Here is a 22,096-nt window from a genome sequence, read left to right as displayed (position 1 = left end):
GTCCATGCAGGCTGCATGGCTGTCGGAGCCACCCTCTGTGTGTGTGCAGTGCTTGGTGCTGCGGGGCAAGGAGGCTCTGACAGCAGAAGCTGATAGCAATACCACCAAGCGACCTGCCAGCTGCCTTCCAGTGACTCCAAGCAAGCAGCTTTTCCAAAAACAACATTTCAAAATGCTTCCTTCCCGGGTTCCCAAAGCATGGGCTGATACACCAAGCCTTGCAGAGTCAAGCTTTGCCACCAACACCTTCCCCAATTGAAGGCAGAGACTTTACTACTCCATTGACAGCAGCAGGCAAGAGCAGATTGGAATCAATCAATCAGTCAAGCCCCCTGCCAATCCCCCTTCCACTTGCTTCATTTTCACTGGAAAACCCAACAGGAGCTCATCTCTGGGCGGCATCCACACCTCTCACCCCCTGACTGCCAGCACCCAAGTCTGCTCCCACATTGGCACCTTCCAAGCTCTAACTCCTGCACTCCAACAGGTCCGAGTGGGAAGTTCCAGCGTGGAAAAGAACAGCGCAGCACTGGTTTTCTAAATCAATACGATTTTTCAAATTTATTTTTTAAGAATTACTTCTAATATATCTTTCTCACAGAAGGAGGGTATAGGGAATGTTCTCATTCCATCTGTAAACACTGAAATACAGATCTGGGAAACCAGGGAAGAGACACAAAAAAGTGCATTTTACAAAATTATCAACTAAAATATATTTTACATGTATTACGTTTCAATTTAAATTCTACCGACTGCATTTTCAGTTTCAAAAAATATTTCCATATCTAATAGATTAAAAAAGCATGAAATATTTTCATTATGGATAAGACATTTCAATTCATTTACATGCTGTCTGCACAACAGCATAAGCAACCACGTGAATCTCAAACAATGTTCTTGGCCTGAAGCAGATTCTAACATGAGAAGAGTCAGGATTTGTCCTCTCCAGACACGGGCCAAAGCCCGTTCCAGACCCAGGATGAGCACAATTTCTCTTCTGCCTGGAGAGGAGCCAGGACAAAGGTGGGAGCAGGGGTGGGGAGGGGGTCAGAAGAAGTTTCAGCAAGTTACTGTGGTTTCCAAGGCTGGGTTTCAAACCCTTCCCTGACTGTGCAGCAATGCTCAGGTTTGCTTGGCAGGTGGGTCCTGAGCACATTGCGCCTGACAGCGCTGCCTGGCATGCCTGCCTCAGCCGGCACAGTCCCTACCAGCCACGCTCTGCATTCAGGGGTTCCCCTCGCCTTCCACACCACGGCCCCAGGGGCTGCTGCTCTGCTCCCCTCTTGTGCAGGAGCAGCTCTGCTTCCCCAGCACCCTCCTGCTTGCTGAGAAGGGGGGCCACTGAACATCCCCTCCCAGCAGCATCAGAGACTGCATCCTCCAAACCCCCTTGCACCCCCGTGGCACTTTCATCCAGGAGCCCGGAAAGCACCCCTGACTCCCATCCTGATGCAGCACCACCAGCTCGGCAGCTCAACCGTGTTGTTACACGAGACCACCAGTGCCCAAGTTAATTGTTAAGGAGAAATCTGAGCAATTACTTTGACACTAACAGTATCTTGAGGTACAAGTGAGATAAGATGCTTCACCTGCAAATGCTTGCTTGCACACCTAGGATCAAAGCTCCTGGAGCTGGGCGTTTTCCCCCGGGCTACGCAGGCAAGAACAGGGTTTTTCCAGCATCCTCTGCAACACTGAGCAGGCATCGTCCACTGACAGCAGGGAGACACGTGCCCTGCTCGCCCACTGTGGCAGGTGCCAGATCTTCTCATCTCCTCTCAAGTCATCGTCTTCTAGACATGTTCCCCTCTTTGGTATGTAAAGCGAATCTCTGGAGAACTCCTGCATTAACAAACTTTCCACGTAACAGATCTGATGCTGTCGGGTTTCCTCTCCAGGCCAGGCAGGCATGCCGCTGTCACAGCGAGCCAATGAGCCCTCTGTCCCCACCATGCCAGTGTCCACGGGGAGTACAGGTAGTGCTACTTCCACTATAGGACAATATTAAAGCAGTATGAACACTTCCACCATTTAACAAGAGTTCAGAAGCCCCAAAAGACCAGAAAAATGCAGATCCCTAGTTTCAATGAGCAACTCCAGCCAGCAGGAATATGGGCTGAGATGATGTCGATTCTCCTTCTTTACGTTAGTGCAATCTAGAAGCGGACTCCCAGCTTGGTGTGAGTGACTCAACGGACTGTTATGGTGTCCTTTGGTTTGCTTTAGAATTAACTTGAACAGTTTGCGTTAAGATAAACTAGTGTCTATCTAGGACCTATACATGTAAGGCAAGAGGCAATATCTGTGGGGCTCGGGTTGCATTTGTCGATGCAAACCTTTACCGCTGCTCAGTTCCTTTCAGGAGCCAGAAAGCCACTTTGGTGAGCTTGCTCAGATGCCAGGAGGAGTTTGGAGGGGGGGAGGCTGCAAGGCAGCACTGAGACAGCACTGCTGATGGCTTCAACAGCACATCCGGGGAGGACAGTCATGTAAAGGGGAGCAGGGGTAAAATTAAAAAAAAAAGCCTAAAAACACTCAAGAAAAGGGTTTGCTGTTTCACCCTCTAGCTTCTTCACACTGAAGACTGATGCAGTTAAACAAGGACTGTAAACAACGTTACGGGAAAACAAACTGGAAGAAAGAGTAAACCCACTTCTGTCACTACGGTCTCTAAGCCATGAGAGGAAGAGCAATACTCAGAAGAGAAAATGTGGTTCTCGCCAGCAGAGCCCACTTTGTGTGCTCCAAGCTCGAGAGCAACACAGGCCTGCTGGTGCTGTGCTTCACAGGGCACGAGATCCTTCGGGGCAAGGTCAGGGCATCTGCGGCAGAGGCACACCTCTCCGGGACACCGCACTGGGACACAAAGCCTATGATCCTGCTGGCTCCCTCCGCTCTGCAAGGGAGCAGATTTCCAAACCTGGCTGCCAAGCCCCAGTCCAGGCAGTGAATCACAGAACAGCGAGGTGAGGGGAAGAGGAAAATGAGAGAAAATAGGGGTGACCTCTTCCCCTGACAGAGCAAAACCTATTCAAGCACAACACAAGGCCACTCTGCATCCAGGCAGCTTCCAAAGCAATGGCTGCATTCTGAAGAAGCTGTCACCCATGGGGAATCCTCACAGTCTGTCCTGAGGGACAAGAGACTCTCCTGTGCTCTGCCAAGGAACTGTCTCAGACCTCACACTTCACATCAGGGCACGAAAACCACAGAACTGTCACAGCTTGACTCATATAATGCACCAAAGCATCCCTCCTGCACCTTTCCACCATTCCCACCAGCGATGGCTCTGGATTCAGTTTACTGGCTTTTATCCCCTGCAAACCCCTCCCAATATATGCATCTCTAGATACATATATAGATATAGATTTACATATGCAAGTACCTATATCTATATACATATATTTATTTTATACGTATATATTTTCATTTATGCTTTTAATGAAGTGCTGTGCTTTCAACTGCTGCCTTCCTCCACAGGGATCTGCTCCTGCACACACTTTTCAGTCCGAGGGAAGAGCGCTGGGCGCTCTGGTCTGCAGGCAGCACAAGGTAAGTCGTCAGGAGTGCACAGATGTCCCAGACTGCCGGCCTGCCGTCGGCTCTCCGGTGCCGCTCATCCTCACCGCGGTCCGACTCAAGAACGGTGCTACTGCGGGTTTTTCAAGATGCGCCCGTGTCTGAAGTCGTAGACATGACGACAGAGGAAAACCAGCTCAGGGTCAGTGTCCTCGGGCACCTTGCGGTGCAGAGGTGTGGAGTACTCTTCTGAGGGAGGAACCATAATGGTTTTCCTGCCTGGGATCCCTTCAACTCGACGCTTTGCCAAGGCACAAAATCTGCAACGCAATTACATCAGAAGCGTTAGCACAAAGTGGTTTCAGCGCCTGCCGTTTGCGTCAGCCCGCCTCGCCAGGAGCCACAACACAGCTGCCCAAGGACACGGGCGGAGGGGAAGGGGAGTGTGGAGGGGAATTAAGCTTTGCTCAAGAGGACACCAAGTAGCTGTCGCTTTCGATCCCAGAAATGGCACAACAGTTTATTTCTGTACTGGTGGACACTGTACAGTACAAGAGGAGATGACTGCAGTTAAACCACCTTGCTTTTACTATTTTAGCCTCGGTTTTGTTTATTATCCCCAGAAAAGGCTAATGCATCAGGCTGTTTAGGCAAACGAAGAATCTGGGGTGCCTTCAGGAAGCATCTCTCAAAGGTGTCCTTGCCCACAACAGCACAAAAAAATTCCTGCCCACAGCTATTCCAGAGGACTGGGCTGTTAGGAAGGAAAGAAGCTGTTTTGATCCAAAGCTTCAGTTTGGTTGTTTTTCAGGTTTTTGTTTTGGGTGGGGTTTTTTCCCCCATTTGTTTGGATTTTATTTTTAGAGTTTTCAAAAGAAAAAGCAAATTTCAGCTTAGAAAGAGTTTGTAAAACAGTTCATTTCTAGAAATTCAAACAGCAGAGCCCTAGGCTAGGAGCAGGAGGACTAAGAAGAGTGCATTAGGGCTTAAACATCCTCTCTGTGGTAAGACCGCACAGTCAACAAGATGCACCCAGCAAAACTGAAGAGTTTTAGAGCACTATTTTGCATTATGGATTTGTGTGTCCATTTAAGCCCCGTTTTCATTCCGCCCTGCGCATCCATCCAAAGGATGGCAGCCTTGAACACGGATGCTTGGAAGCTCTCACTGACAAAGCGTCAATTCCATCAGCAAGAGCTTAACACTAAAAGCCTTAGTCACGACTTCGACTGACGCCGCTGCCAGAACACCCTGGATCTGCGAGCACGGACACTAGTGTCTAGCAGCAACCCTGGCAGAAGTGCATCAGCAGGCTTTCTGGCTAGCTATGGCACCTGTGTACCACAGGGGATGGATATATAGGATTATTTCCTGCCTTGCTTACTTTTTAGCTCCAAGTTACAAGTATTCCTGCACTGTGCTCCACTGATGTCCACACACTGTGGTACCAAGGTCATACAAGTACAAACACCTGTGAGCCCCTTAAGGCATACACACATTACACAAACACGTCATGAATCTAGAGTGGAAGCAGCACTCACAGGCTGGAGCACTGAGAGTGACTTGTACGTAGAGCGAGTGTAATTCACCCAGCTCCAGCTAGACCAAAGTCTGTAGGGCTGGGACAGTTCTACTGCGTGATGGCTGGAGGTGTAAAGGGTGACAAGAGCTGGAGACAGGGGAAGGTCTCAGGAACAGCAGCAGGTTAAGAGCACCACCTACCTGCAGTACTCTGCAAAGGTCAGCACGTAGCATTTCTCCTCTATGCAGGCAACGCTGTTTTCATCCTGATGCCGGGATGCAAAGATCTCATTCTACAAAAGGAAGGAAGGAGGAGGTCACCCAGCTGGCCAGGAGCCCCAGGGAGGTGCGGCCGGCTCCACACCTTCACCTTAAAGGGGAGTCTATCAAAGCATGCTCACAGCAGGTACTGTTTAGAGTCACTATTTCACATAACCCAGACACCTTCCAGGTGTTTTGGGACCTGTTTAGAATGTGTACCCTGTTATCTGGCAGCACCCGAGCAAAGCATTAGTTCCCCCATCATTTAACACTGCCCAGCACACTCCGTGAGGCCAAGTGTCCAAATCCCACACACACTGCCCAGTATGACAAAAGCACTTCAGCAGCAAGGCTGCCACCAGCTACACCCACCCAGCCTCCTTTCCTCCTGGGCAGGACAGACAGCTCGTGGCCGCTGCTGCGAAGTGTCCCAGGAGATGAGCTTTTGCAATGCTGCATTAGAAAAAAAAAAACAAACAGCATTTTGAAGGTGCTATCGTGATGCCTGGGAATGACAACGAGACAGGTAAGAGGGAGGAAGGCAGAGTCCATCGGGGAGGTCCTGCAGAAGCTCAGCAAGAGTAAAAGCCCTAGAAGAGATGCCTATGCTTCAGCTTATCCAAAAACCTGATTTTGTGCACAGACTCCACGTGGGAAGACCCTACAGACCACATGGAGAAAACCCAATGAGCAATGCTCCTGCGGGCAGGAGGTGGGAGCACTCCCCACCCACACATTCCTCTGAGCTCCTAGGGATGTTCTACATTCCTTTTCCCTTTCTGTGCTGGAAATCCTTCCAATTCATTTGTTCAGCTAAGAATCAAAACTGAGGCAGAAGAGCACTTTGCTGTCTTTACTACTACCCTTTGACACATAACCAGTCTTCTTAGCCCCTCTCTCTATCAAAGGTAAGGGAATTCCTTCTTTTCCAACCCTTTCCTCATCCCAATTCAATTAAAAAGGCTGGTTTAGTGAGGGAAGTAGCAATAGCCTTTTTTCCCAGAGTCATTTAGGAAACTTGGCTCTGCAGCAGGCAGGATTGGTTAGATATGGGGGAACCCAGTCAGAGCCATTTGAAAGAATTTCAGGTGTGGTTAGATCAGCAAAGATGATCTCTGGGAATAAGGATGCTCTACACAAGTCTGGAAGCATTACCTGCAGGCTTTGTTTCTGCTCACAGCTCCGAGGAAGGAGGCTGGAAGGAAAGACTCACGAAAGGATCCCTGTTTGGGGACACGCTTAAACAGAGAAACTGAAAATGCCACACCTTGCTTCTGCAGGTTGGGGTTTTGGTGTACTTGTTAAATCAAAACTGAGTCATCTTTGGCAAGCCCATCCCAGCTACTCAGCCCAAATCACACTCTCATTTGAAGTCTTGTGTAATTAAGCAGGTGTGCAAAAAACTGGCTTAATTCCTCCTGGCCAGACTCCTGGCACTCACTCTACCCTAAAACACAACTGGATACAATCATACTTCATTTATGGGACAGAAAACTATAAGGTACCACATTTTGGTTTAGAAATTCACCCGCAAGTCAGGCAGATACAATTCCCCAGCTGCTCCTCAGACCTGCTTTCACCCTCTCCCTCCCCTTTTATTTAAAACAAAAGTAAAGAAAGGGAAAAGGCATCAAGTATTTTGGGTTGAAAACAGCAGTAAATTCTCCATTCCCAGTTGAAAAACAGCTTGTTCTGTCACTCAACACAAGCCCATGCAAAGCAGTGGAAGGCGTGAAGTCATAATGATTCACACGTTTTTCCTTTTAAAAGGCAAACTATTATACTGGCACAACATCCTCCAGTCAGTCTTTAATTCTCATCCTAAATCTACACAGGGGAAGGATAATGCATCCGTGTTTCTGCACAAAACAAGCAAGTTTCTGGAGTTTAAGCAGCAGATTAAGGGATTTACGATAAAAAAGTAGCACATAATATAGGTTCTCCAACATCCTGCACGACCACAGCAGCAGCTTTTACATGGAGCTCTGCACTCCTTGGTGATGGAAAGGCAGCTGACCTTGATTCAGTATAAACTCACTCTTCCTTACTCCTAAGGCAGCAGTCACAACTTCTCACTTAATGCACAGGATTTTCTCAGATTAAAGGGAGAAACAAGAAAACGTGACAGAGGTGGCCATGTAAAGAATGCAGCAGCTTCTGTGACAGCCCAGTTTCTACGTGTGCCAATAAACTACAAAAAAAGCCCATCTATAGGACACCACCACTCAAAACATCTAGCAACAGCTGCATCACACCCCACGAGACAGCTCCATTTTACCCAAAACAGAAGCTCAGCTCCTTCAGTTTGAGGCCACCCAGGAAGGCAGGGAGATACCTGGGCTGATCCCCTCCTCCTGCGGCCGTACAGGCACAGCCGGGGCTGCCTGGCCCCACACCATTCCCACCCAGCTGGCTCACCTGGTGCATACTGGGATTGCGGCCTCCCTGAGTGTGCTCTGGTCTATAATACCACAGGAGGCTCATCATCAGCTCCCCTGCAAGAAAATGTATTAAAATATGTCAAGCCTCAGTTTTCTCATAGTGTTTTCCCCACTCATCACCAGCTTCCTCCTGCTTCATCCCTTTCATTCCCACAGCACTCACGTAGAGGCAGCTGTGCTGTGATAAATATTTCATGCTGAACTAGGTGTCCTTTTGTTACAGCAAGGAACTGTATGAAGTCAGTCACATTGCGATTCCATTACACCTTCACCCCCTCCTACTTGTGTTACACTGTCACAAAGAGGTCAGGCACACACACAAAAAAAGATACAAAAATCAAATGTTTCCATCTGAAAAAAAGTATCCATTCAGACCCCAAGCTGAGGAAGATGCTCATCCAAAGCTCCACACTCACTGCATTAACTCCCAGGTTTGTGCCAGTATTGCTGACACAGGATGACATGACCAAGATGGGCCTTACCACACAGTGATCACTTTTTTTACAAGTTTTTCATTTGGGGGGGGGTTCTTCTGTTTTTTCTTTTTTTGTTGTTGTTTGGGGGTTTTTTTTGGTTGGGTTTTTTTTTTTTTTTAACTGAAGCAATACCTGTAGCTCACAACATTTGGCACAGCTTCCTTGGCTCAGGGATCGCTGCTCAGAGACAGGACTTAACATCAAAACCACACTACTCCAATCACCACCCCTACTCAGGTCCCATCAAGAGTTTCTGCAGATAAGCCATGCTCCACATCCCAACTCCCAGCCCAGATGCTGGATAGAGCATCTGAGTAAACAGCAGCTCCTGAGATGTCTGTTGCAATGAAATAATAAAGGAGATCGTTGCTAAGATGGGCACTTGGCAGACATTACGTGCTTTCACGACCAGGAAGATTTTGATTACCAGTCCCAGGCTAGTGATTAAAGAGCATTTTGGTTCCTGGAACAATCTGAACGAAAGCCATGGAGCTAATCTCTTCCTCTTCATCACCCGGTCTGGCAGCAGTGGAGTACCCTAACAAGCCTGCAGCTCTCCTGAGATCCATCACTTCCCCGGTTCCAGCTCACCCTCATCTGTCAAGTGCAGAGGCAATACACTTCTAGCACAGTACCTGTTTTGGGGTCTTCCCACAGTGCCGATATCTTCGCGACATATGGCATAGATTTCTTCCGGGGTCCTGATTTCAAGAGGACGGTATCTCGTACCCGGATAATCTCCCCATCTCTCTCCACAGCCTGATAGCTCTTGCGAACAGCCGGCTCTGGCTCATTCTATACCATTGAAACACACAAAAAATAAAGCAACCTCAGCGTACATGCAAAGAGTTAGTTTACTGTTTGCTACCCCAATCCAAAGACTGCTTTGGTCCTGCTAAAACTTAACTAAAAACTTGCCTAAGCCTACTCAGAGCTAAGTGCTTCCACTCCAGCAGATCTCAGAGAGAAGTCATACAGCGTTAAAGACCCCTCATGGCATCTCTATTCTCACCAGACTGTGTTACCACAACAAAGATCAGGTCAAACAAATTACTTGTTCTATGGGTAGGGCACTCATAGGTAAAGAAAGTTCACCAAGGAATAGCATCCAAGTGCTCACAGGTCACACAGCCATGGTTCTCAATACAGCAAACCAACTATTTCTCCTACATAATGCTGGCAAGTAAGGAGCAGCTCACCAGCGGGAGAGAAAGTCACACAGAGGCACATATCTCTGAAATTAATACCCTTATTTCAAATTAAAACACAGTTGCTCCTGCAATTCTACATGCAAAAAACAACCTTCAGAAAACTCACCATTTCACCTGCCTACCTGTCAGTGTACATTTTCTTCCTATCCAAAGGCACGGAAAACCAGGCCTATTTTGAATGCTACACATTTCTCTGATACAGACATTGCAGGAAAACCAATAAAACACGAAATATTTCACATGAACAGGGCAGCAAGTGGCAGGGAGGCCGTGGCATAAAGCACTCCTTCACAAGATTGCTAACACTTCCTTCGTACCCTCTAACCTACAAAACTGTCACTTTTTGGACTGCAAACTGAGGGGGTTATTTTATTTCTGCTCTGAAAACTCATTTCAGAATGCCTGAGCAGGATGAGTTTAACCTCCTGCCAGACCACCCAGGCAAAGCCAGAAGCATTATGTGCCAGGCCTTAAGGAGATTAATGGTGCACTGCTCCTTTCAAGGTGTCAGAGTTTGAGTGATGGGTGCAAGAGGCCTGTCCCTGGCTTTCACGGGCTTCACCCCTGCACAGCCCTCGGTACCTGTATGCAGCCTGAAGAGTTGAAGCTACAAAACCTGTCCTGGGTGATGCTCTCAGCAGCTTCAGGTTATGCCACTGCACAGGTCCCCTTGCTGCTGACATTTACCACATGCAGTTCCATGCCTTGTCTCACTTTCCCAGACAGCATGTGGGTCCAGATTTCAAGTCCACAGCTCTTATGTTTTAGTAACACAAAAGATATTGCCTCCTTCCTCAAATGAAATGAACTTTACAGTAGTTAATTAAATTTTCTGGCAGGATCTTCCCACCTTGCAGAAGCCAGTCTCTGCCCTTGAACACAACAAATGGGAAAATACAGACAAAAAAAATCCTTGAAGGAGCAACCGGCCACGCCACCATATAAGCTACAAAAAGGGGGCTATTGGATGCTAGAAAAATTCCATCTGAGAGCCCACATACTGCCCAGCCCCCTGTGCTCCGAGATCCCTGCTAGGCTACAGGCACCATCAGTGAGAGCAGCTACCTTTAGACAACCGCTCCTTATAACGAGGCTGAAATATCCCTTGTTTTCTCAGACAGGTTTGCCCTAACCCAGGAGGAAGAAGCTGGAGGCCAAGCTCTCTGTAGGACAGACTCACACGTGCAACAGGTGCCACCCTTGCAAACGCCGAAGCCAGAAGTATTCATCAGCATGGTGTTTCCACTGATGCTAGTACCGGAATAGCTGGTTTTCCTTCCTTTCCAAACCACCCTTCGTGCTGTGCTAGGTAATACCAGGGCGCACAAGGAAAACAAAGACAACAGCAGCCTGGCCTCCAAGCCCAGCCACAAGGCACTGTTCGCTGCTCTGACCTGCAACCTGTCCAAGAGGTTCCAAACGGCATCTAGTGACCACCTCCAGCCTGAAGCAAGACCCAAAGCACTCTCAAGCCTTCCGGACCTTAGTCCCCTGAAGATGCACAAACAGGTACAGCCGTACACGTGCAAACCCCAGCATTCCACAGACACCTACCACAACATAGACTGCCTTCTCGCAGGCGGTGCCAACGGGTATCCAGCCATTGGTAGCTCTGCGCCTGCTGATGCGCTGCTGCTTTGGATGGGAGTGACCTCCTACCGCTTTGCTGTCAGAGGCGTGGAGGCAGCCCGTAGTATTTCGGAGACCGGATTTCGAGCCGCTGGGAGGCTTTGAGCTCTGAGGACATTCTCGGGCCATGGTCTGAGGATCAGAGTTGGGGGTCTGCAGATGAGGAACGGGTTCTGCAGCTGGTGGCACGCTGGGTACAGGACATCCTGAGAGCGGGTGGGCAGGTGACGCAGGGTGCCCTGCCACTGGGATTGTGAGGTTCAGCTGGTCCAGAGACTTGCAGCCTTCTGACAGAAGGGAAGAAGAGAGACATGTATCATTTGAAGTGTAAGACATACACACACAATCAGGACCACCCCAAACTACCATCGCTTCCCCCTAGAAATTCCCTTTATCACATTATAGTGGTAAAGACTCTTCATGTTGTAATGTCATTTTGCACCGTCACTGGATTCTAAAAGCAAAAGATATTTCTAAGCCTGTGATGCTCCAATATGTTGCTGCCGATGACACTGCACTACAACAAACCTGCCTGAAAACCCCCAAAGTAATGCCAGCCAGTAATACACATAAGGTTGGCCAGTGTCCAAAGCAGTTCCAGCCTGTCAATATGTATAAAAGAAATAAAAGGCTTATCAAAATGATGGGAAGGATTAAACCACACTAGCAGAAGCCGCCAGCTTATTTCAAAAAGCCAAATTCTAACTAATCAGGGAAAATTGAGAAGATTCTCCAAATTCACTCCAGAAACATGAAACAACACAGAACAAGACTACATGAGATGATGCACACTGCTGCCCTCAGCAAAACCGTGTCCCTAGAGCAAACGCATTAACCACAACAGGTTAGTAAGCCAGCTGACGCCGCCTCTCAAAAGAATCCCAGAACACCTCACACTGCTCTAGCAGTCACAGAACAAGCCCTCAACCCAGGCCAGCGTGTCCATCAGAACAGCAAGTCGGATCCGAATTACCCGCTGTCAGCAGGAAGGGAGCTCCCAGGCCAATATACAACACACCCCTATTTGCTTCATCTGAAAGCGTGCTTTTTGGGGTGAGCAAAAGGGCAGCTTTGGGATTGTAGCTTCAAGAGATGCCTTTGGTCTGGAGCATGTCCTAGCAGATCCGTGGGACTGCACTTCTGCAGAGCTGCTAAAAAAATGTCTACAAGTGAAAAAACATCGAGTCACCAAGCTTCAGCTGAGTAATAGCCGAGATCCCCCTCGCAATAACAGGAAATTATTGCCTCCTGTCTCCCACTTGACCCTCCCTAAGGGGGCTGCAGCAAAGCCGCCGCCGAGCTGCCAGCACCAGGGCTGCCACGGACAGTTGCAGATTTTGCTGACCCCGAGCAGCAAATGCCGCAGCAGCTCCCTCAGCGAGCCAAGACGCCAGGATGCGAGTTCAGGTATCCTGCCTGGCCTTGGCAGGCACAGGGACCCACAGAGCAGTGAATCACCTCTTGAGCATTTTGCTTACAAACGCAGTTTTCAAGCTTGAACTAAACGCAGGACGAAGCTTCACAAAAATATCTACTGAACTCCAGGAAAAGCAGTGCAGAGCTGGCCTTGCTGGCACCCCAGGACTCCTTCCTTGCTTGCAGACACTCCCAAGCCCTGCTAAAGCATCTCTCACAGCCTGTCCCATCCCATCGCCACCACGCTGCTTCCAAACTGTGTGCTGAAAAACATCCGTAGAATGGGGAAAGGAATGCCTCGCTCCTGCATATGGCAAACCGTAGCCACCCAATATTACAGCCTGATCCCTTGATTTGTACCAAACAGACATCGATATTTCCATATGAACATCCTGAATGCACCAAATACAACAGATATAACACAAGGCATGTGACACATCAAGCTGGATCCCCTCATACCAGTACTCTTGGATGGGAGCCTGTTGCTTGCAGCCAAAGTACTCCTCTAATTCACTAAAATAACCCACTCCAGGGAAGGGTGAGATTTCAGAGGCGCACACAGATACAAAAATCAACTCCTGCGCATAATTCCCTGTTAATATTGTAGAGACTGCCTCATACACTTCAATCCACAAAACAAAGTCTAAATTATTCCGGTGTTGTAGGCTTTTAAATCAACATTGCTCCCAGGAAGGCAATCACACCAAGGAAGATCTCAGCAGCAGGGTGACACACCGTGAGTAAACACATGCCCCTGGAACCACCGCTGCCCCCGCCAGCACTGTGAGGGAGCACCAGCTTCGCAGGGAGGGCTGAACTCTGAAAAATGCTGTCTGTACTGCCTGCACCCTTCTGGTTGCACGAAGTCAGAGGCACCAGCAGGCAAAATTTCAGGACCAAAGCAAACTGACATGACTTCAGGGCACTACGCAGAAAACTGTTAGACAAGAACACATCGCTGAGCTAGCTGTCTTGCAAGCATCCAACTTTAAAGAGCACTGAAGCCACTAGCGAACACTGTCTGGCTGCTACCGTAAGAAGCAGCACCACAACAGCGGGGATATTTAGGGAAAACCGAAATTATTCTTCAACCAAAACCTCCCGAGTTTCAGCAGCTTCCTACAACGGCAGATGACAAAGCCTCGTTCAAAACATGCGCTGAACCAAAACCTCACCCACCTACCTGAAAATGTGTTTTCAGAGGGTAAGTCATGCCTCCTTTTGCCTCAAACACACGGTTAACTGAAAGGCTGATGTTTACACTCCCAACAGCTGAAGCAGCAGCCTCGTTTATAGACTGTTTGCAGGCAGCAGCACTGCCTAGCTTGATGGCTTTAATACAGAGTACTGGTGTCTGATAACCCCCACGCAACAATCCAGTTTTAAATATTTCAAAAGATATTTTTCAATAGCAAAGGCAAAGCTCTGAGATAAAGCACATCAGAGGACAAAGTCTGAAAAAACAGACAGAGGACATAAGACAGCCAGTCAAATAACTACCTTGCCTCTTACACCGTCATCACCTGTTCTCATTTCAATGCCTCATTTTCAGACATTATTTAAGAGCCAAGATGGGATGGCTACTCACCAAACTAACAGTGTACCCAGCACTTATATCACCACAGTGAAATTCAAGCATCTGTCCAAACACTAGACTCAAACTGAACTGCTACACAGCCTTGCCAGATCCAATCTATAAAAATCTTAAAAGACTGCATCCCCCATACAGCTTGCACCAGGGAGAGTCTAATGACCGAGGCAATGCCTGCTTCATCACACTGCTCCGCAAGGATGCTTCTGTCCCGAGAACGAGCTTTTGGGAACGGAGGAGTAACTCAGCCCGATGTGCTTTAGACCCTCCGCTCAGAACGGCACAGCAGGATGGCGAGAAGCCTTGCAGAGCATGTAGGAACTAAAAGCCACTCATTTTACACAGATCAAAGCTAAGTGGTTAGCTCCAGCATGACAAGTCATGAGTCACCTTCTCACTGCCCAAATCCTTTCACCGATTCTATGCTTTCCACACCAATAAAGACCTTTCAGTGGGAAAAACCCTCAGGGCTAAAAATGGGGGAAGGGGAGCTGAAACGCAGATTCTTTCTGAGCTGCAGTTTCACTGCCAAAGCTGAGAAGCACCACCGCAGAGGGAGCTTGCCTCCTGGCAACGAGATACCTTCCTTAGCCGCCGTGCTGAACCAGCCCTCTTCTCCTAGGAACGCCAAACGAGATTTGCTCGCACTTTGCACCTTACCTGCTGCAAAAGGCATTTTGTAGGGGTAGCTGTTCCGTCCTGCATGCACACTGCTAATCCTGCCCTCTGGCACGTGCACAACTCCACAGACGCTGTAACTGTTAATCGCCGTTCCTTCTCCACAACAGTACGGAGAGTTACACCAGTGGAGTGGCTGGAAATGAGCACCTGATGGCAAAGAACTGGGCGATACCAAGAGCCCCTCGCAGGTAGCAGATTGCGAAAGCTCGTCCTTGGGGTAAATGGAGCAGTGAGAGTAGCCACTGTATCCACTTTGGCCATAATAAACGTAAAACCCGTTCAATGGAGTCAGATCCGAGGATTCATAGAGACATCCACAATCCGTGTGATTTCCGGGCACAGGCAAGGGAGGGAACTGCTGCACTGGAAAAGAAGGCTGATGAAATTCCTGTTTAGGAGTCGGGGATTTTTCTCCAGGTCTTCCATACTCCGGCTTCATGGAAGCTTGCCCACCCATAAGCAAAGGCAGTCTGTGGTAGAAACCCTCTGTGCTAGCGTAAGAGCTAGACAGCGACTCGTAAGGGGCGGGTTCTGTCGTCCCGCAGAGCCTAGAGGAGTCCCGCTGCTCTCCTTTCCCCAAAGCACCCACTCCTCGCCAGCCATGCTGAACGTCCATCTTTAAGCTAGCCATTTCCTTCTTGGATTTGACGCAGTTCTTCCTACTGGCTTTGGCCCATTTGAGAGTAGATTTTGAACAGTGGTTCTCTGACTTGCCCTCTCCATCCGATTTACTCCTCTGCTTCAGGGGCTGGTCTTTTTCATGGGTCAGCTTCAGAAAGGCCACGGCATTCAGGCTGGCCAGTCTCTTTGGGGTGGGATGATAGGAGATGGCACCATCCTCCCTCTTTGCCCCATCATCAAAGACCTCATCCAGTGAATGGTCACAGCTATTGCATTTCTGACTTGGCTCATGCCGGGTTTTTCCTTTACCTGTTTTCACAGCTGTTTTTTCCAGTGCAGGCCAGTTGTCACCAGCTTTGCAATGAAAGCTCTTAACAGTACATTCTCCACCGGCTTTAACAGAGTCCCTCCGAAAACGCCTGCCAGATAATAAGCCATCATCCCGTTCAAAAAGCAGATTGTTCACTGCCTCTGCATTCAGCGAGGCCAGCCTGCGCTTCCTGGGCTCTGAAGGAGCCGTATCAAGGTCTTGCTCTGTCCCTGGATAAGTTATTGTGCACTTTTCCCCAGATGAATCACTCTTCCCTGCTCCCACAGGCTGAACTTGTTCAGAGAACAAAGCAGGTCCCAAACCCTCCATCCAACTGGGAAGGTCCTTTTTTTTGCAGCTCTGGGTCTGTTTCGACAGGGATCCAGCCACATCCTCCAGCCTGGTGAGGAGCACTTTACAGGTCTTTTTGTTCACTGAGGGAAGCAGACGCCTCCGCAGCGGGTACGTCTTTCGTACTTCATGCAAATTCTTGGTTTTGCTTGTCCCCACAAACCCACTTGTACAGTTCGGGGCCTCGGTGGCACCTCCGTCTCTCTGCTCGCCACACTCTGTGTCGGTCCTGTCCATCCTCCTGCTGCTTGTTGGTGATGAAGCTTGACCAGCAGAACCAGCTGGATGTTTCAGAAGGAAAAGTTGTTTCTTCCGGGCATGCGTCATAGGATCAATGTCCAATCCTGAGAATGAACAGAAGAAAACATCTATTAATATCGCTGAGAGGGACCCATCTCCTCACAAAGCACAACTGCCAATTGGGAAATATTTGGGGAAGCTTGTTTCTCTACACAGTAGAGTCTTTTTTTGGGTGATGGCCAGTTAAGCCAATTAAGAGACAGGATGCAATTAGATGTGGTTTAATATTAAGCCATAGAACACGATATAATTAAAAGTTAGGCGGTGACAGCAAATGCCACAGCAGCTGGGAAAACCAGGGTACAGCCAGAAAGCTGTTTCACCCAGCTCCCAGTCCAAGTAGCATTGGTGTAACAGGGAACATGTTTCCAACACGTTACAAATTCTCATCAAATCTACTAAAGCTGATCTGAATGCTGGTCCAGGGCGTACAGCAGAAATAAATCAAAGGTATTTGACTGCTTGCATGTTGATACAGGCAGGCTGTTTCATTGTCATTTTCTGAAACAATTAGAAGAAGAAAAACAAAGTCCACCTACTCACGTGAAAAGTAAACTTGGTCTATTAAGCAGAGATCTGCCAACATTAATAAATTGAATATATGCAAATCCCTGTGCAGGTTAGAACCTGGCTACCCGCTGCTCTCATCGTTCCCTCCAGTTGCATTTTATAAAAAAAACTGGACACCAAACCACCAAATCATCACACTCAGCAGAGAGGCCCTAAAAATACATTTATGGGAGGATAAAGAATGACTCAGCTGCATGTCATTCCTGACTTTTCATCTAGATGCTATGTCAAGTCACTGTTCAAAACCAACACAAATTACTAAAATACAGAAAGCAAGAGATTAGAATCTGTACCTGGAACAGGAACCGCCTCGCTGAAGGCACAGCTGAGCAAACCAACACCCAGTGCCCTAATGAAGCCGCTGGCAGACCAGGCAGCTTCAGCACATCCAGACCTTCCCAGCCAGGTGGAACATCACAGGAGTGGTCCTGCTCCGATTTACCCTGAGAGGGAACTTTTCCTGCAGAGGCACAAGGAAAGCCAGCCTCGCGAGGAGGATGGCTCCCTCCAAGCAATACATCACCAGAGCTCTCTGTGGAAAGGTGGGGAGGAAGCATCAAGGGCAGAAGAAATGGAGACAACTGCTGCCTGCCTTCACCCAAAGCATCAGCAGCAGTTGTATGCTCACCAGTCATGCAATGAGTACACCCCAGGCTTTCTGACCCCACCACAAGCAGGACCTTAGTAATAAATGACCTCTAAGTATGTAGTAAGCAAGCAATAGGAGAGGAACAACCCCAGCTGGAGAGCCCTTTCAGCCACGCATTGGCTTCCTAAGTTAGCCAGCAAACGGAACAGGAAAATGAAAAATCAGGTTCAATTTTCAGCAGAAGCATTACCATGCCTTTGCACTCTTGCATTTCAACTTCAGCAAGCGACTTGCAGCAGGCTTTTGTCGGGTATTTGAGCAGTTAAGCAATTCTGCAGTCTGAAGAAGCGCACATTCACATAAGAAGCTGCAGTTCTAATGCCAAGAAAGGATACAGGTGGGTGATACTGACCTATAAACATTTTAAAAAAGTCAGCCTAATGGAGTGATACTGGAATAGATTTAACTAAGTCTGTATCTGAGCATCGTAAAGAGCAGAAAAGGACAACTGCTTGTACTCAATGGTATTTACAAAGTAGTCAGGTTCCCTTTATTGGCACCAAAGAGTTGGTCTTCATATTAGCATCAACCTAGGAGTGGTCTGATCTTCCCTGCAATCAGGTATTTAGCTGGAACACCCCTCAATTGACACAATCAACACTGGCCTGCCACTTTTGAGGCATTTAATTAAAGCTACCACTGCTTTTGCAGTGATTAGAACAAAGCTACTGAATTACAAGAACTGTTCATTTGATATGGTTTAATCAAGCTGATAATTAGATTATCTATTTGAAATAAGCCAAATGTGTTTTAATTGACTTGCTTATATATGCAGTAACTAAAAAACTCAGGAATTGAAAACCACTGTGGTTTTCACATTGCTTTGCTAGAAGTCATACTCTTCCCAACTTGTTTTGGGGTAACTGGCCCCTTACTCTGTGTGTATCTCCCATGGCTAGTGCCCAAACAGAAGTGCTCTGCAGGAAGCAAATATTCATGTATATCCATGTTTTTCTGGTTAAAAAAAAACCACCAGGTTCTGGAAATCAGGAGGATGCTTATCAAGTCAGGCAGACAATTTCCTCCAAAACTGAAATTCTTCTTGCACAAGAGGCCAAGCTGACCACACAACCTCCACAGTTTGCAAAAGGACTATAATTTAAAAAATAGACCAGGCAGAGGAGGGTTTGGCAGTGGTAGACCAGGCATCCTACATAATCATGCCCTGGGGAGTATAACTTTTCCCAAGCTACACGGACCAGAGGTTTCCTTGCAACTCTCATCCTACTTTCTGTTGCCCCTACCGAAAGACTGAGCTTCTGGCAGGGGTGCTCTGCAGAAAGGTGAAAAACCCAAAATAAACCACCATGACTTGCCTTAAAAACCAGCACCAGCCACCACCTCCTCCTCCTCAAGCTTTCTCAAGCAGCCTGACCTGGCCACTCACCGCACACCCTTCACTGGCCAGGGCTTCACAGCCTGCTGGCATTGAACCCGTTCTACCAAAACCTCAGTACTATAGACATGACTTTGTTCATTCCACATCTGCTCTAAAGTTAGAGTCTGGTAGAGACTGAAGGAAGGAGATTTTTCAAACAGTGAGGTAGAGTCATTAAACAGCACAGTGACCGTCTTCCCTGTCTGACCCCGTAAGGAATGCCAAGACAAACAACAGCTTAAAGAAAATACCTTTTCTGAAACTAAGCATAAGAACACTTTAAGTAGCAATACCCAAACTGAAAACTGAGGGTTCCTCTCCCCACTTTCTTCCACTTACATTGCCTGGAACTGATGCAACATGCATCTCCCAGTGGGGAGCAGGTAGCAACACCTTGCCATGCTGCATTTACAGCTAATGCTCTAACCCAGCTTTCACCACTGCCAGGCTGCAACTGGGAACATCAAGGGAAATACTCAGGTTGAACATGTAAAAAAGACAATCGAGGTATTGAGTTGGAAAAGCGTTAAAGTGGGAAGAGCACCAAGATTCAATGCAATCCATTTTATACACCTCAGTCACACAAGCCCTTTGACACGAAGTTCTTCAGCACAATAGTAATCAAGCAATCACAGGCAGGGTTTTTTTATTTATTATTTTTTAATAAAAGGAGGTTCTGTCTGTCTGCCTGGATCTCCTCCTCGGCATCTGTTCTCTAGTTCTCTCTCCCACATTCAGAGGTCAGCTGCTCCAATACTACAAAACATTTACCTACAGATGAAGTATCCAGAAATTTGTGAAAAGACAAAATAAGCCAACCCCACTTATTCTGACATTACAGCCAAGCAAATCCCTTAAGTGCCAGCAAGGAAAACAGCAGTACCATCCAGCAATGTTCCCACATGATTGTAAACCCTCTGAAATCCAGCTTTACAGCAGGAACACAGGACGACATGTAGAAATACAACCCAAGTACCTTAACCAAATGCAGTCTGCATTACTGTCTCTTTCCACAGTTGATTCCTTGGCTAAACAAACAAAAACCAACCAAAAACCAGCCAAGTTTCTCCCCGATCTACTCAGTTTGGAGACAGAGAAGGTTGTTCTTCCAGATTGCACCCCACTGAAAACCTTAAGTCCAAAGTCAGTGAATTCTGTTTGTCTTCAGACACATGATTGAAACCCATTTGCTCTGTGCTGGCTCAACATTATCAGTAGAAATAAACCAATTTTGAGTGAATCAGTTACAACGTGTGGCTAAAAAGGTTCAGTTTCTACACAGGGAACTTCCCTACAATAAAACAACCACCATGACCCACAGAGTAGTTTGTATAAGCTGGAGCATTGTTTATCCTCCCAAGTCCTTTTTCTGACCTAATATTCTAATGGAGGTGGGAACAACCAGGTTTAACATCCATAATTGATCTTGTTATTCCAGAGCCTTATACAATGTGAATTTATTACAAACCATCGTGACCAAAGGGGTGGGGGGCTGGGGGAGATACCAGCAGTTGACTCCATATCCCACAGAAACCAACTCCTCAGCATCTCTTGGAGAAACTCTCTCACGCCACCACATAAGTCACTCTCAGCCTGGAGAATTTTGTGCATTTTCTGTCCTGTGATTTGTCACATACAGGTGCAGAAAGAGCCATCCTGAGCCTTATGCTAAGCAGCCCTTGCTACAAGACCACTGTAGTGATGCCACTGCCAGAGCTGGAGCAGTACTGTGATGGGCAAGAAGAAAAAAGCCTGCTAAACCAGCAATTCACCTACATGGCAAGCACATATCCAGCAACAGGCACCAAACTGTCTTGCTAGATTGCTCTATTAACAGAAGCCATGTTTAGCACACTGGGCTACTGAGAAGTCTTTCCATGCCTATGAAGTTGCCAGTATTGCATTGATTGCTTTGCTACAGGGATGCTCCTGCTCATTTCCTTCTTGGCAAAAAGCACAGAGCAGCTAAGACTCCTGCCTTACCTGTGATCTAGCAATCCCTTTTCTCCCCGCAGCGTAACACACAAGCAGGCTTTTGAACGCTGCTCAAAACTAAACCATCTGACAGTCAAGTGTATCATGCCTCAAGATCAGAGTCACACCGAGTTTATTTACAGCAAGTATTGTACTCATTTCAGCTGGGAGGGGAGAGTGCCAGGGCTCTTCATTCTCTTTCCACTTTTTTATTGCTTCACAAAGCAAAGAAGGAATAACAACTGTGCCTAGAAGTCTCCAAAAAATCGCAAGGTAATCTGAAGAACGAAAAGTGAAGATACTTAAGACTGAACTACCCATTTACTGCTTGCAGCTGAGGAACTGGGTTAATGGTAAGAGGACATTTAGGTATAACTATTGGAAACAAAACAAGTTCAGAGCAGCAGCTTGGTCTAACCAGCTGCATCCAGGGCCCACCAAGCATTTTAAAGCTAGCTGGAATCGCTGTCTCCTCCTTCAAACTGGACTAGTTCTGAAAAACTGTCTTGACAGCTATTGAACCCAAACCAGATCAGAATAAAGACAGATTAAAAAACCAACACTGGTCCAATTTTCTGCTAGAATAAAACCACTACCCAAACAGCAAAAGCAGAAGAGAGTTGATGCCTCATTAGCAGGAAAATAAGCAAGTGTGTTAACAGCTGCATTTTCTGTAATCACGCAGCTGCAGCATCTGTCTCTCCCTCTCTATCACTTGATTGCAAGTGAAATTAGAAGAAACTAGTCTGGGACACCCATTCAAGCACCATTTCCTTTCCAAAGCTTCACTACGGAGATGCACTCGTTCCAAGGAGATGATGCCAAAAGCACAGAAATTTAAAGCTTTTAAGGCTCCTAATCCATTTGGCACTTCAGTAATATACAAAGAGTTACGACAACACCGATCTTCTCCATGCACAGCATCATTCTGTCGACTTTCAGCCCCTGTGTTACTTGAACAAGTTATATCCATTTAAATTGGCACAGCTTATGCTATGACAACAGCCTTATAACTGGAAGTATCTGGAGGATTGGCTCCTTTCTCCCTACTGCTTTTACAGTCGAGTAATTCTGTGCTATAAGGAACATGTTGCATGAAGGAAGCCTCCCAGGAGCTCTCAGAAATCCAGATAAATCACAGGAGCGTCAGGTATCCCAGGCTGAATTACCAAAATGGTGTGCGAGTCCCATGAGCGG

The 22,096-nt window shown here is 47.5% G+C and overlaps 1 protein-coding gene across 1 annotated transcript in view; it reads right to left on the bottom strand.

The window, feature by feature from the left end:
• Window positions 1–546: 546 nt before the first annotated feature.
• Window positions 547–22,096, bottom strand: part of BAHD1 (bromo adjacent homology domain containing 1) — a 40,442-nt gene continuing 18,892 nt past the window's right edge. Inside the window, exons 2-7 of the mRNA XM_037402801.1 lie at window positions 14,726–16,372; window positions 10,984–11,345; window positions 8,854–9,013; window positions 7,720–7,796; window positions 5,242–5,333; window positions 547–3,839 (exon numbers count right to left, since the gene is read on the bottom strand). Coding sequence (XP_037258698.1) covers window positions 3,650–3,839; window positions 5,242–5,333; window positions 7,720–7,796; window positions 8,854–9,013; window positions 10,984–11,345; window positions 14,726–16,355 — 2,511 coding nt within the window. The 5' untranslated portion in view covers window positions 16,356–16,372 and the 3' untranslated portion in view covers window positions 547–3,649. The remainder of the gene's footprint in view (window positions 3,840–5,241; window positions 5,334–7,719; window positions 7,797–8,853; window positions 9,014–10,983; window positions 11,346–14,725; window positions 16,373–22,096) is intronic.

The sequence above is a fragment of the Falco rusticolus genome, chromosome 10 (genome assembly GCF_015220075.1).
Source record: "Falco rusticolus isolate bFalRus1 chromosome 10, bFalRus1.pri, whole genome shotgun sequence".
Lineage (NCBI taxonomy): Eukaryota > Metazoa > Chordata > Aves > Falconiformes > Falconidae > Falco > Falco rusticolus.
This window is presented reverse-complemented; position numbering and strand designations above follow the sequence as displayed.